Raw genomic sequence first — 15,419 nt, forward strand, 5'->3', positions numbered from 1 at the left:
GTCACACAGCCAGAAAGACTTAAAGATCTTCAGTTAGAAAGTGCCCAAGACAGGTGGGGGAGCAAACAGCCTTACCAGGAGGGTCTTGTTTCAAATCTGCCTGAGACACAACAGAGGGGTCTGGAAGTTTCTTTTTTAACAAAAGGTACCAGAGCTTCAGAATGACTCATCAGCCGAGCACAAGGCTGACCACACAGATTGAAAGAGAAAGAGAGAGAAAGAGAGAAGAGGAAGGAGAATTGAGATTCCCTTTCATCACATGTCAAGTCAAACAGCAGCATCAAAACCACTAATAATCACATTCAGCTCATTTTTTCCCTACCTCTGCAATTGGAACCCAGACTGATGACTGTATTTTCCACTATTTTTAAAAAAAATTGTTCAAAAGTCCAAATGGAAACTGGTCATCATTTCACATGTTTCCCATCCCCACGTGTAATGAGTTTGTTGGCTCTTTCCAGTTGACTTCGCCTTTTGCGACATTTCCGTTCAGTTGTTGCCTTGGCTTAGTGGTCAAAGGCACTCAGACAGTCAGAATGAGATTTAACCCTTTTTTTGTGGAATTGCTTACCATCCCATTACAGCTACATGCAAACCTTGCTGCCACCATGAGCTTTTGCTGTGGCCCTTTCAGCATGTCTCAATATGCAAATTCCATTCTTTTCACAGCTAAACTAATGCCCAGTCACAACCCATGCTGGCCCACTTCAACCATCACCCAGTTGCATTCAGTCTGTGTGTAGGTCAATAGCAATGGGAGCACTAAAAATACAACTTTTGAGAGAGAGAGAAACTGCTTTCTTTTCCCAGTTACTTGAGACCAGTGCCCAAACACAATCTATTCGGCGCTTCCTGTTCAACCAGTGACTCAGACCAAATCCCAACCATTCTCTTCAGACAACTCAACCCAGTAACACAATTAAACAAATGCACAATGCCGCAGCCCGGGGAGTGAATGCAGACTTGGTCTGGGACAAAAATAGAAGGTCCAGATCCCTGAGCCAGAAGGCTGGAACCTACAGAAAACAACTCCAGAAAGCTCATGTATAAATATAAAGCGAGCGTAACCCAGCTGTGATGATAGATAGCTAACATTTTCATTGAGTTATTTTGGAACTCCAAACACTGCATACTGACCTATTCCCCATGTGTGTTATCTCAGAGAGCTCTGCTGAGGTAGCCCACTTTGGAGAATCACTGTTGCTTGATATCATTTTTTTGTTTAAAAGTCATTATTGTTAGACCTCACCTTGTCATCAGCCACTCAGCAAGCTGTACTGGGGTTCCTATTTCTTGCCATTCATCTGGTTCCCTTCGTTTGACCCTTTGACTGCACTCCTGTCCCTGTTATTCATTAGTTGTCCCCCATAATTATTTGGTTTTCCAGGTCCTGTGAACCCCCGCCTTAGGCTGGAGGGGGATTCTGTAGCAGTGGGCGGGCTTTGCCCGCCCACTTCCTGGACCCCAATATGGCAGAGGGCAGGTAGGAATTACCCTCCCTGTAGCGAATGCTCTCAAGCCTCGTTTCTTGGACGAACATTATATAGATGTATTTGTATTTAGAGTGTGGCCTGTGTGTAATTCTTTCCTTCTTGTTTTGCTCAGAACAATAGATGGAAAGTTTGGTTAATGTCATTAAGGAAGTGAAGGGGTAGGACACCTATGAAAATGTAGCCTCAGTCCTTGAACAGAATCTGTCTGAAAGGATAGGCTTGGTGCCAGGGAGTACTCACGTTTTGTGTGCGAGAAACAGGGCAGAGCTGCCGTGTAAGGTGGGAACACAGCAAAAGGGAAGGGAGAGAGGGAGAACTCTCTACTGGGAAAGACGGGAGCCAATGGGATGGAGCAAAGAGGCAGTAGGCTTAATTAATAGTGTCTGGGGATGGGAGGGTCCATAGCAGAACGACTGAGGTTTCCCCTCTGTTTAGCTAATATCCTGGCAGTTAGTGAATGGTTCTAGCTATTTCAGTCTCAGGATAAAATTATGCCAGTTTTCTGGGGAGCTCAGGGGATTAGCACAGATATCTGGAATGTTTCATCTCTCTGGATCCTATATAGGCAGGTTAGTAGCAATGGCTGTTTGGTGGCCTGTGTGAAATTTAGTGGGAGTTTCAATTCAGTTCTGAATGGACAAAAACCACCATCACAATAAGCATTGATTGCCATCAGGGGCAGGGACAGTCTTAGCAGAGTGGCCCCAGATTGTATGAGCCACAGACACTTGAACCCCTCCCCTCCTCAAAGAGATGGGAAAAAATACAGATTTTCATTACTGACAGAGGGCTTTGATCATGTCATATCCAGCTATTCTGTGAAACAACAACAATGGGAATTCCACAGAACAGGAGGTCAGTTAGAGGGGTCACTGCAGCATGACCAGCTGATCTCAGATCCTGCACGTTAATAGGTAGGGTTTTAAAAGGAATTTGAGGACTGTTTTTGTTGTGGAACAGGAAATGGCCCAGAAAGTCAATCCAGGTAGTTTCCCAGGGGACAATGGACAGGATTATGGAGAAGAAAGTATTGTGACCATGCTCTGCAGAGGATGGAAGGACTAGGACAGGCACTTTCCTATTCAGCTACAAGGCATAAACATGGAACAACCTCCCCACTCCAGCAAGCGGCCTCTCACCTCTTGAAATCCTACCTCTTTCATGAGGTCTCTAACACTGTACTCACCCACAAAACCTTCATAACCTCTTGCTCTGAACTGCTGTCCTATCTACCATACACACCTACTAAGATTTACAGATGGGCCTGAGCTACAAAGTTTGGATACAGATCCCATCTCTCCCAATGTTCAGGCAGGATCTCTAATTAAATTAAAAGCTCTTCAGAGGAGGGAACTTCTCTTGTAACTGTGGTTGCCACATTGACTGAACTACTATTGCCAGGGTCTTCTTAAACCCATGGGGTTTCTGCCTGGGCTTCACCACTCTGACTCTTCTTTCCGGAAATATCAGCAGTGGTACCTGTATCGTTCTGGTAAATATATAGGACATAAATCCACAAGCCTACATTTTAACGGGCCAGATTTCAATGTTTCTTTCATTAACCTTGCCCTTTGATATTTGATACCTGTCTGCAGACAAGATGTGGAGTGAATGATACAGAAATAACCAACCATGGCTTCAATCAGTCCATATAATTGCAAACAACACACATGCAAATTCTCGAATACAAAAATAAAGAACCACTTATCTAAGAAAGAGATTTTATTAATCCTGTGTTCTGAGCCAAAGACTTTGTGCAGCTCCTCATTAGTGTCCCTCTAGTGGCCAGCTCCAGGTGACCAAATAGCTCCAATGTCCCCGCATGTGTAGAGATGGCAGGGAAGGTGTAGAGCTGAAGGACTGTGAAATTAAAAGTAGTGCTTTTCTAGTTTAACTACATATTTGCCAGGAAGCCCTGATACTATAGATGTCTTTAACCAAGAAATACCAGTATCCTCTTTCCCCTCCCCCAAAAGTCTTAATTGTGGATGTGATTTGTTTGCGGGGCAAAATATCTCGCTGGCCCTTTCACTTGCACACATGGCTCTTTAACCTTCATTAACAAGCTCTCAAGATTCATGTTGTTAATCTCCCCAGTGAAAGGGTGAATAGAGACCACCCAGGATTACTCTCCAGTCCCCTTCACAAAGCACCCTTGTTACCAGGAGCTTTTCACCGGCTAGGGCTCAGAGCTAAATCTAATCTTTTAGTGGCTGAAAAACAAGCAAGGTCATTGCCCTCCAGTTATGAAAACTACCTTGGAGATCCCCACCCATATACCATGAGCTAGCAACAGTAATGTGTTTCCTGTTTCACTCTGGAACAGACTCCAGTCATCAGTGAGCTCCTTCCTCCCCCTCCCCTTTTCTGTTGCTGCCCATGGATAATTATATAAAGGCATTTCTCTTGACCTTTTCTGTGTAAAGAAAAGAGGAGAGAATGTGGCTTTAGGATGCTTCAGGGCCCCTGTAACTATTTACAGGGCTGCTAAAACTGACCTCGTCTCAGGAAACCACAAGGCAAGGAGCGGGTGCACGCCAGCCTTGTTCTCGGAATTCCCATGCTGCAGGGGGCTTACAACACACCATGCAGCCAGAGCCAACAGCTACATCTATTCCCAGAAAAATCCCTGAACTGTCATTTTCCCTCAGCACAGTTCTATAGGTGGGAGCAAAGGTGGAAGCTGCAGATAAGGGGCAGGTGTTTTCACCCTAGCAGGTTTGGAGGACTTGACGGTAAAACTCCCATACCTTGTCTGCACTCAACCTTGCTCCCAGCTGCACCAGTGGAGAATTACAGATACAACTATCATGAGGGCAGATACAGCCAAACACCCTCATGTCACAAAAGAGAGATTTTTTTAATCACAAACCTGGCAAGGTAAAAGAAGCAGGTATGATAACAAAACGAATCAATGTACATCTCAGCCACAGAGCTACTGACCGCTGGGCTGTTCCTCTGCATCAGTGGACTTTAAAATCAGTGCGGAGTGTGATCGCAGTGCATTTCTTCACGCCTGCTATCTATCAGCACGGCGCATTACAGGCCTTTAGCCTGAGCTGCTAACTCCTTGCACACCCAAAGATGCCAGTGACTCCAGAGGAATTTTGGGCGTGCAAGGAATGCAGGATTAGGCCTTGAATGATGGTTCTCAATATTTTTGGGCTGCAGTATTAGTTTATCAGGGTGAGGCCCTCAGCCTTTAAGGTGCTGAGGACTTCCCATGAGGTGCTGGGCATTGCCAACTCCCATTTAAGTCGAAGGAGGTGAGGGTGCTCAGTATCTGGCAGGATCAAGCCCTAACTCCTCAGGAGTCTCAGCTAGCATGCTCTAGCCACCTTTCAGCTCTGCAGGCTGCTTGTGCTCCTGCACAGTCCAAGCCCAAAGGCAGGTTAAGGTGCACACAGCAGAATGGGGAGTGGACAGCGGCAATGCAATAGGGCCCCTCACTAAGCCTAGTCTATCAATCACTGAACAAAAATTCATTAGTATCTGCGCAGCACTTGGGCAAGGCAAAGCTCTTGTAAACAAACTCAATATCTTAAAGCCCTAACTATGAGAAGAGGCAAAAAGCCCTAACTATGAGAAGAGGCACGCGTCTCCCATTACCTGGGAAGCAATGCATTATTCATACTAGAGATAGCCGGGATGCCCACTGGTGCAAATGGAAGCAAACATCGACTGTAAGCTCACACTGATAACAGCTGCTTCCTGGCCATTGCTTCGGCAAAGGCAACAGAAGCAGCAGAGAGGAGCTAATGCCTCTTAAGATGCCTTTGTAAGTCCCCCCAAAGCAGACAGAGCCTAGAATCTGTGACTCTCCCCCTTCCTCTAGGATAGCCCAATCAAGGCCTCATTATGAGAACTCGGGTTTGCACTAAGCCAGGGTTTTAAACTGGCCACTCCAAAGGTTCCCAGTGACACTGGTTCAATCACCCCCTCTTCACCCAGCCCAAACAGGAAAATCCCAAAATGAACACGTCTCCTTTTCCTTATACAGTAGGTTGCTAACTCCAATTCCTTAATCATCATTTGTTATCCATTTCAGAATCCCCTCTGGTCTGTCAGTGTCTTCCTCACATCAGGACCCTGGGAATGACAATACAAACTAACACTGAATATTTGGCCCCTCTCTAGTGCCGTCCATCCAAGGGCCTCAAAACACATTATAACGAATTCATCCTTGCCAAACGCATTATTCAGATGGGGAACTTGAAGCTCAAAGCAAAGTGACTTGTCCTAGTTCATACAGGGAATCAGTGGCAGAGCCACAAACAGAATTTAGGGGTCCTGGCTTCAGGTTCACAGCTTCTGACCTCTGATCACCACCCCATGCAGTTTGCCACACGCAGTCACTCCAATGCCAGAGTGAGGAAGTTTCCACTGATGCTGCACACTGTGAACTGAGGGAGTATGTTCACCCAGCATCTCTCCAACAAAAACAGAACCGGAGAACAGCGAGAAGGGAAAGAAAGAGGAGCACACATTTGCTGACCAAGGCAGAGTTAACACTTCAAAATAGTTCTGTGTGTGTCGGCAGATACAGCAGTACAAATAAGAGAGGGTGGCCACTTCTCCATTCCTGCTTCTAAAATCAGGATTTCCCCTTGCACAAAATGGAAGGGATTACACCCACTTTGCTGACAATTAAAGCAAATTTATAGGCAAACCAATCTTTTATCTTAGGGAGGGCATGGGGTGCAGGGCCTAGGCGGGTGGGAAGGGACAGGCACAGTTTGGGATAACAAGAAGGGACGCTGATGCACACAGGTTCTCTAGCACCCCCATAGTGCTTTGTGCTTGAGATGACATGTCACCTTTATAACAGAACCTTCAAATCTGGTTCACTATCCTAAGGCACAGAAGCAAGTGGGGAAACAGACAAAGGGAGCGGAGGAAAGAGCTTGGAAGGGAAACTGGAGACTTGCAAGGAGACTGAAAACCCAGCAATACCCCAAGTCACTCCCTTGGAAAGGGAAGGACACCCATGATTATATGCCTCTGCATATATCCTGGTAGCTCCGTCACTAAAACACAGATCTAGAGGTGACAATGAATATATTCTTGCTGATAAAAACAGAACATGCCATCTCCACTTACCTGGGTCCCTTTTATCCTCTAGTAATGTGAAACACTGTAAAAACAAAACAAAAGAAAAATAAATCACTTTACAATCTCTTATATTCCTGGTCATGAACCCCTAAAATTTCTGTGTCTTCATCACAAACCCAACTAAAGCTCTCCCAGAAGATGGCAGCTTGGATCAGATTATCAACTTAGTCTACATGATGGAATTAAGTGGTGTTTGGGGGAAGTAAGCTAAGGAAAGGAACCCCAAGGAGGTGCTGTAATAGAAGCAGGATTTCATTAACTGGCTTTTGCTATGGCAGGTAACAAACGCCCACAAGATCTGAGCGCAGACTGGAGATGCCAGCACATGAAGGAGAACAAATTGCAGAAGGCAACATTCCATATAGAGCAGAATCATTTCAGCAGGCAAACGCAAAAGGAACTGAATTTCAGAAGGGGAGGAGGAGATATCGGTCCCCGAGGCCAATGACTACCTCCCCTCCATGCGTTGTGGAGTCAAGCGCATAGGGGATGCTCAACACATTCATCATTAAAGGGGAGAAACACTGGGGATGGAAGCATCATTTTCCTTCTCAAGCCAATGAGAACAATATGAGGGACAGGACAGATATTTCACAGTGATGGGTAATTCCACTGACTGTAGTGCATTAGTCAAAAATAAACAGGGCACAATACATTGGGAGAACTATAGAGAATAGAACACACCTGATTTGGGACTTCAGAAACATTGTGTTCAATTTCATGTCTGAAAATTACAATGGGATTTGCCTGCAAAACTTCCACTAAGAGTGTTTCCATCACCGCATGGACCCCTCTCCTCCCCCCCCCATGGAAAAGCAGCAGCAAGGGGCCTGGAGCTGGACTTAGAGATGAATGAGCCACACAGAGAAAGCAAATGAAGAGACTTGCAAAACAGAGGGGAGCAGCAGGGGGGAAACGATTTGGGAAGTGGACCCTTGTATTGGAGATTCTTTTCAACCCCGATTCTACGGCCAGGTGTATGCTACCAAGTTTTTCCAGCATAGCTGTGTCAGTTAGAAGTGTCAGTCAACCCCCTGACATAGCTATGCCAGCTTAACTGTATCAGCAAAATAACTCCTTTGGCCAATACAAGCAGAGTCTCCACTAGGGGGCTACAGCTACCAGCAAAAGCCTTTCTGAGGTAAGCTAGCCCTAGGATGGAAAGACAAATAGACAGAGACCTTTAGATTGGGAGCCAGGGAGTGAAAGAAAAGAGGAAGGATGTGGTTTATTGCTCTGAACTAAGAGACAAGCCTCATCTGCTCTGAGTCTCTCCGGCCTCTGGGTGCCGCTTGTGAGCCATGCTGTATGCAGCTGTGCTCATGCTGCAGCTTGCAGGGCTCTGCAAATCTCCCATCCTCCCCAGCGCTGCTGCAGACAGATTCTCTCCTGCATGCTGCCTTTGCAACCTCCACCTGCTCCCTGAAAATGTGACTATCCAATCAGAGACACTGCCTGTTTTTTCCTGCTCCTCCTGCCAGGGCTTTTGGTGCCCAGCACCCGAGTGGACATTGCACTCACACAGGCTCTGCGAAAGGCCCATTCTCTGTACTCCAGACCCCAAGATGGGGTTAGCCACTTGAGCCAGATATCAATATATTAATATATATTAATATACATGGATCCTCAAGTGACTCCCCCACCCTGGTCCCTCATTCCACGGCATCTTAGTCACCTCCTGACAGGAGGAGCTCTTATTCCAGGGCACGCTCACAGATTGGCTCTGATTTGCTGGTAGGCAGGGATTAATAATCCATGGCCACAGGCTGAGATACCAGTCACCAGATGAACCACATGGAGGCAGCACTTCAAATATGATTCATATCTCTCCCCTCTGTCAACTCTGACCCTAGCTTTGGATCAGAATGTCACCACACTGCGTGATGCACAAGTTAGTCCCATGGGACAAACTTGGGAAGAATGGTAGCCTGCTAGAGTAGCAGTCCCAAAGCCTGAAATACTGGTGTTGGGCAGAAAGCAGTGCCTGGGAGCCATTGCATTACATCTCTTCCCTGGGAGCTGAACCAGGGTCACCCCACATGGGAAAAGGCTGCAATGTCCATGCCAAACCCCTCTGTGCTAAATGAGTAAGAAACACCTGGAATGGAATGAAGAACAATCTTGTGTATTTGCCTACTGAGCCACCAAGCTTTGCACACTTGGACTGAGCTATTTAAGGAGCCCTTTTCCCTTCCAGTTTTCACTGTAAGGAAATTTCAACACAGCTAGAGCCCTGGGACTCAATTAATCCCTGACTCCAAATGCTCAGCTTTGGACTAACTCCACTGGCATCAAACCAGGGGCCCTCAAACAGAACTAACCAAGTCCCCACTCTCACTCTCCCCCAGCCCACCTTCCCTCCTCTCATGGATCCCACAGGGAAGAACTAAATGTTGTAATATTTATTGCTATCTGATGGCGGTTTGAGGGACGGTCTAAAAAGAGTTTGTTGGGCCTCAGCCCAGATCGTTGTGGACACTTGTCCACTGCACCAAGAAACAGCAGCACAATTGACACTGACTCCCTCACTGGTAGATTCAGCACGGAGGCCAAAGAATGAATGAGCCACAGAGGCTGAGCTCCCTTCCAGCTCTCAGAGTCCGGCTGAGGAGTGTCATGGCAAGAGGTGCTTGCCCAGCCACTGCTCGTACTCTTCCTGTCCTGGGGCTGAACGCAGAACATCAGCCTCCAAGACCATCACTTGGCAGCTTTTGTGAGCACTTCAAAAGTTCTCACACACCCAAACCAAAGCCGAAGCTGATGTCCTGATTGTTTCCAGGCCAAGGTCACCAGCACAGGATGAGGATTGTGCTGCAGAGGCCAGCGGATGGGGAAGCCGAGCCGGGAGAGTGAGAAAATCCTTAGCAGACCACGGTCTTCCCATGTTCTGATTTATTTGGGCTGCCAGCTCTTTGGGGAAGGGGCCTTGTCTTCATGAGTGTCTGTGTTGGACAAAATCTCCCCTGGGGATTTTGGGTCTCTCTTCCCCCACATACTCACACATCTGATTCTGACTGGACCTTTTAGGTGGTCTTGAACCATTTCAGTAAAAAGTGGTCAGGCCACCTTCAACCAGGTGGTCTACACTAGGGCTCCCACTGGCTTTCAGAGTGGTTATAAAATGTGCCCAGTGTAGACTGGCCCCTACTGCCACAGAGGAAAAGTTAGGCCTCTCACAGGGCCCGTCTCCCGAGGCCCAGGCAACTGCGCAAGCAGGAGTCGGTGAGCAGGGGATGGCCACATTTTAATCACATTAGCAGGCTCAGGAAGTGGCAGGCAGAATGGACGTTCCAAGCACAAAAAGCCAGGGATAAAAAATATAATAGCAAAGAAAGGAAAACACAGCCCAGCCTCCTTTGCTGGGCTCAGTTCTTGGAGAGGCTTTGCCTGCATTCCGTTCTCTCCGCTTTGTTAGAAATGCAGCAGCCTCTTTGATGATGAAGGGGCCCGCCGTGAGCGAGTGCAGCATGCTGCTTTCTCACATCCCCCCCAGCGCTGCTGGGCGGATGCCCCCGGCACTGGCACAAAGAGCCCAGGACTTGCTCCCCTTTCATTGCTAGAGGCTTCCTGCAGGCAAAAATAAATGTAACTAAATCTCATCAGAACAAAAAAGAGATGACCCAAAATGGCATGGCTCTGCCTGAGATACCCCAGGCACAGGGCATGGCCGGGGGACCGATGGGTGGGAGTGCTGCAGGTACAGGGGAGAGGAGAGGGGAACCTATGGCACTGCCCACGGTACTGCATGTAGGGGGTAGGGGAACCCATGACACTGCCCTAAGGTATGAGAGAGAAATAGTGATCCCCAATGACCATTCCTTCGACTGGGTTGGAAGGCTCGAGCCAGGAGGCACCAAAGCCCACCCCTACCCAGTCCCTTTAGGGTCCCCACATATTCTCACATGCCCCCTCCCCGTCCCCCTCACCCCGCTACTTCATCACAGTAGGAGGCCCAGGCCAAATCACACCAGATGTGCTTGCAGGGCCTTGGGGATAATGTTAGGAATGTTACATTCTGGTGAGTCTGACTTTCCCACAAACCAGCAGGGACCCTTCTTCCTGTCTGGGGCACCGGGGGCTTGGGGATAGCACACAGGAAGAGGTGCTTAACCCCTTCATTTCTGCTGTGTTGCTCGCAGCAAGAGCTGGGCTCAGCAAATTCAAGAAAGTACAGTGATGTGGAGGCAGGGAGCTTGGGGTTATCACTGGGTCTCCAGAAAAGGGCTGTGCCCACTGGCATTCAGAGCTGGGTCCTTGGATTTATGCGGGATTTCTGAATCCTTCCCTCACAGGTGAGAAATGGGACAAGCTTTGCTGTCGCTAGCCTGTGTACCTCTGTCCAATCCTGCACTGCCAGGAAAAGCCCAAGCAGAAGCAGCATCATTGCTGTAGCAGTACAGAGGAATTAACGAAAGTCAAAGCTGAAAAGGTTCGGATGCTTTGTTAAAGCACTGGGGCATCTATAGCTTTCATCTCAAAGGATCCTGCAAGCTTCAGCCAGCCAGCCAAACACACACACACACCACTTAGCACCCCCCACTGAAATGCAGCCAGCTCTGGGCATGGCATAGTAGTTGGCTGAACAGCGTACAGCAATGAAAAGGGAACAGCAGTCCCTTAGGATCTAATAAGCATTAAGCTATTCCAACCTTGGGAGGATCCCTCTTCCAAATGTTCCCTGGCTTCTCCTGCAATCTTCCAACCAGCTCCTGCTCCATCTCTCAACACAATGGGGATTACAATTCTATCCTTCGAACCCAGTGCATTTTTTCCATGTCAGTGGATTTCTAGGGATTCTTCTGTTGCTTGGTTACTTGTTAGAAAAAACACAGCACAAATGACTCCTGGGACCAGGGAGAATGAGATGAAACCAAGAGAGCCTCAGCCCTACTGCCTGTCCCAGACCCTCAGCGATTCCTGTTGGAAATATTGAGCAAGAGGTGGTGTCCTCTGTCCCTTCTGCTTTCTGAAAGCACAGCTGTTCCCAGAACTGGCCTCCCCTTCTCCTGCCCTGTAAGGAGCCCGCAGCAATGGCCCGGCCCAGGAACAGCACTTACCCCACTACCATCTCCTGGGAACGGCCAGGCTTCTAAATTTTAAGGGTTTGCTCAGTATTTTTAGATTGAAGCTTGTAGCAAATCAAGTCTTATTTATTGTTGTGGGGTAGGGAAGTGATTAAAATGGGGACAGGCGAGAGAAGAGGACTCGAGTGGCTGTGAACCCAAGGAGGGCAAAGATGGAGGCGGGGGAAAGAAAAGAGAACCCCCCTGCCCCAGGGTTATCCCCTGCAAGGGGTGAAAGGAAGTTGAGATAGCACCCGAGGACAGGAAAACACAGCCAAAGTGGACGTACAGGTCTTGAGTTTGGGAGTAGGCACTTGCAGTGTCTAATACTGATCCCTTCACAAATCCTAACCTCTTTGTTGACAGGCTTTGTGCCACTCCAGTTCAACACAAACCTCAAGGGCTGAACTAGCAAGGAAGCATCCAAAAGCATCACCCTCAGGCAGAGGGGCTCATTTATCATCACAACATCAAATTGAAGGGTGGAGCTAAGAAGTGGTGTGTTGACCCCAGGGTCCTGGATAAATTCCCTGTTTGGGAAATTCTGGTCCACCTCCCAATATACACCCTGCAGAGGCAGTGGAAGGAGTTCTACTTACACCTGTTAGGGCAGGGGTGGCCAGCCTGTGGCTCCAGAGCCACAGGCAGCTCTTCAGAAGTTAATATGCTGCTCCTTGTACCGACACGGATTCCGGGGCTGGAGCTACAGGTACCAACTTTCCAATGTGCCGGGGGGTGCTCACTGCTCTACACCTGGCTCTGCCACAGGCCTTGCCCCACTCCACTCCTTCCTGTCCCTTCCCCTCAGCCTGCTATGCCCTTGCTCCTCCCCTCCCCCCCCCCCCCCCCCCAGAGCCTCCTGCATGCCACAGAACAGCTGATCCGGAGGGAGGGCGAGGTGCTGATCAGCAGCTGCCAGTGGGCGCTGGGGCAGGGGAGCTGATGGGGGGCTGCTGATGTATAACTGTGGCTCTTTGGCAATGTACATTGGTAAATTCTGGCTCATTCTCAGGCTCATATTGGCCACCCCTGAACTAATGGTTTTATCTAAAGAAATTCCTAGGTCACAGGTTTCCCAGAGTCCTGCTCTGCCTCCTGTGAAGCCAGGGCATGTGCCTACACTCAGGTTCCTGACAGGTAATGAAGTTTCAGAGGCCAGCAAGAGATCAGCACAGTAATGAAACAGACCCATATAAATTAGTGGTTAGACCACATTGGGTGGTCCCCAAAAGCCTAGGTTGGTTTATATTTAAAATATCAACCACTCCCTACAGCTGTGAAAAGGCAGAAAGAGAGAATCTGAGAACACTCTCCAGATAAAGCGAATTCATTTGATGGTAATCGTGGTCCCTCTAACTCAACTGTTGCCAACACTCAGGCAAGTGAAGTGTGGTTTTCACAAATGCCTGCAGAAAGAGACTGTGATGCAAATACTTGTGCGAATATTTGCACAAACAGGCACACCAGAAGGGTTCAGCGGTCATGAAAGTGCGATGTGAGATCAGGATTCCTCCAATCAAAGCAAAAACAATACCTGCAACTCAGGTGACCAAACAGTACAAGTAGCTTACTCATAAGTAGCTCAGCATTGTACAGGATTGGGCCTTTGATGTGCTATTACAGCTGAACTCTGCAATAAAAGGATGAAGCGATATGGCATCTTGTTCCTCTAAGGAAGACAGAAGAACATTCCCATAGGTTGTTGGCATGGGAAGGCTTCTACTAATGCTGTTTATATTATTTCTGATTTGATATTTAGGAGAAACATGTTTCTACTGAACTGAATGCAAGCTGAGAGCCCAAGAACAACCAGCTCCAGCACAAGCCCAATGTGTGGTCATAGGAGAAACCACTTTGCTTCATTAAGCCTCAGTTTTTCAATCTGTGAAATGGGATACTACTACTTAGCACTACAGGATTAATGAGTGCCTGTAGAGCCCTTTGGAGGACTAAGAAATTTTCAAAACAATGAGGAGTCCTTGTGGCACCTTAGAGACTAACACATTTATTTGGGCATAAGCTTTCGTGGGCTAAAACCCACTTCATCAGATGCATGGAGTGGAAAATACAGAGGCACGTATAAATACACAGCACATGAAAAGATGGGAGTTGCCTTACCAAGTTGGGGGGTCAGTGCTAACGACCCAATTCAATTAAGGTGGAAGTGGGCTATTCTCAACAGTTGACAAGAAGGGGTGAATACCAAGGGAGGGGGGAAAATCACTTTTGTAGTGCTAATGAGGACAATGTAATCAAGATGGCCCATTTCAAACAGTTGACAAGAAGGTGTAAGTATCAGCGGGGGAAATTAGTTTTTGTAGTGACCCATCCACTCCCAGTCTTTATTCCGGCCTAATTTGATGGTGTCCAGTTTGCAAATTAATTCCAGTTCTGCAGTTTCTCGTCGGAGTCTGTTTTTGAAGGGGTTTTTTTGTCGGGGGAAGAATTGCCACTTTTAAGTCTGTTATTGAGTGTCCAGGGAGACTGAAGTGCTCTCCTACTGGTTTTTGAATGTTATAAATCTTGATGTCTGATTTGCGTCCGTTTATCCTTTTGTGTAGAGACTGTCCGGTTTGGCCAATGTATATGGCAGAGGGGCATTGTAAAATATCATTAATGAATTCTACAAAGATCATTGTTATCTTCAACTCCGCTAACTGCCCCATAGGCAGTATGTGTAGCGGGTGTATTTTATCTTGACATAGGCTCTACCTGCTATAAGGTACTGGCTGGAAAGGATTTTAGTATATCCCACAATCAGTTTGGAAGCCTCTGTAACCTGCGCCGACAGTATCCCCATCACCTCTCAGACAGACCTGTCATTCTATTGCACAGGCAACAATACAGCGTGTCTAGCACCACAATGGCACACTTGGGAAGAGAAAGCTGTGTTAAAGAGACAGATGAAGAACTAAACCCAACCAAAACTGCTACCCGTCATAAGAAATGTTGCCACAGGAAATTAAAAACTAAGGGGCCAGATTGTGGCATCAGCTACTCCAGCGTAATTCTAATTGTAGTCACTGAATTATACCAGATTTATACCTTCGTGTCCCAAATCTGATTCTGGCCCTAACAGTTGTGGCACACATGGCCTGGGGCCGTGCCCCTAAACTTCCTTCTGTGCCATCCACCCAGCTGTTTACTGAAAACATGAGGTGCTCCTCAGACAGGACTTAGAGGAAGAAAACAAAACTATAGAATATTGGCACAGTATAAAGAAGACATAGGGGAATTCAAAGTCACAGGTTCTCAGAAGAGGGAGCTGAGCACACAAACACTGAGTGTGTCTTCACCTGTTCCAAGGGGGCAACTTAGGGTTTGCATCAGGAAATGATTCACAAATGTCTGCACTGTAAAGAGTGTATGTGTGACTCTGACTCTGTCCATAAAGAGTGTGTTTATTTGGGATCTCCCTAGGGGTGGAGGGAGTGTGAGTGACTGCAACCAATGTGACACAGGAAAGAGAGAGACTGAGTAATTTTCTACAGCAATATCCAAAATCAGAGGATGGGCAAGAAAAAGATCTCGTCCAACTATCAGAAATTATCCAAGGTTTTTCCATTAAAAAAAACTGAGGAAAAAGTTTGCCTACTCCAGAGAGAAAGGAGACCGCAGAAGTGGGATCACGCTTCATAGCATCTGCTACCAAATCAGGAGTGGACATGGGTGGGATAAAGCCAAGTCGTAGGCAGATCGGACCTGTCTATGACAGAGATCTCCATGTATGACTTGTCATGCAAATCAATTC

At 47.4% G+C, this 15,419-nt stretch overlaps 1 protein-coding gene across 4 annotated transcripts in view; it reads right to left on the reverse strand.

The window, feature by feature from the left end:
- Positions 1 to 15,419, reverse strand: part of STARD8 (StAR related lipid transfer domain containing 8) — a 144,276-nt gene that overhangs the window by 102,733 nt on the left and 26,124 nt on the right. For 3 of the 4 annotated variants that reach the window (XM_048865023.2, XM_075132463.1, XM_048865024.2), the window contains one exon: positions 6,594 to 6,627. In XM_048865023.2, coding sequence (XP_048720980.1) covers positions 6,594 to 6,627 — 34 coding nt within the window. Of the gene's footprint in view, positions 1 to 6,593; positions 6,630 to 15,419 lie in introns of those variants that run through there. The other variant, XM_048865032.2, reaches the window with a different exon arrangement.

The sequence above is a fragment of the Caretta caretta genome, chromosome 9, assembly GCF_965140235.1.
Source record: "Caretta caretta isolate rCarCar2 chromosome 9, rCarCar1.hap1, whole genome shotgun sequence".
NCBI lineage: Eukaryota > Metazoa > Chordata > Testudines > Cheloniidae > Caretta > Caretta caretta.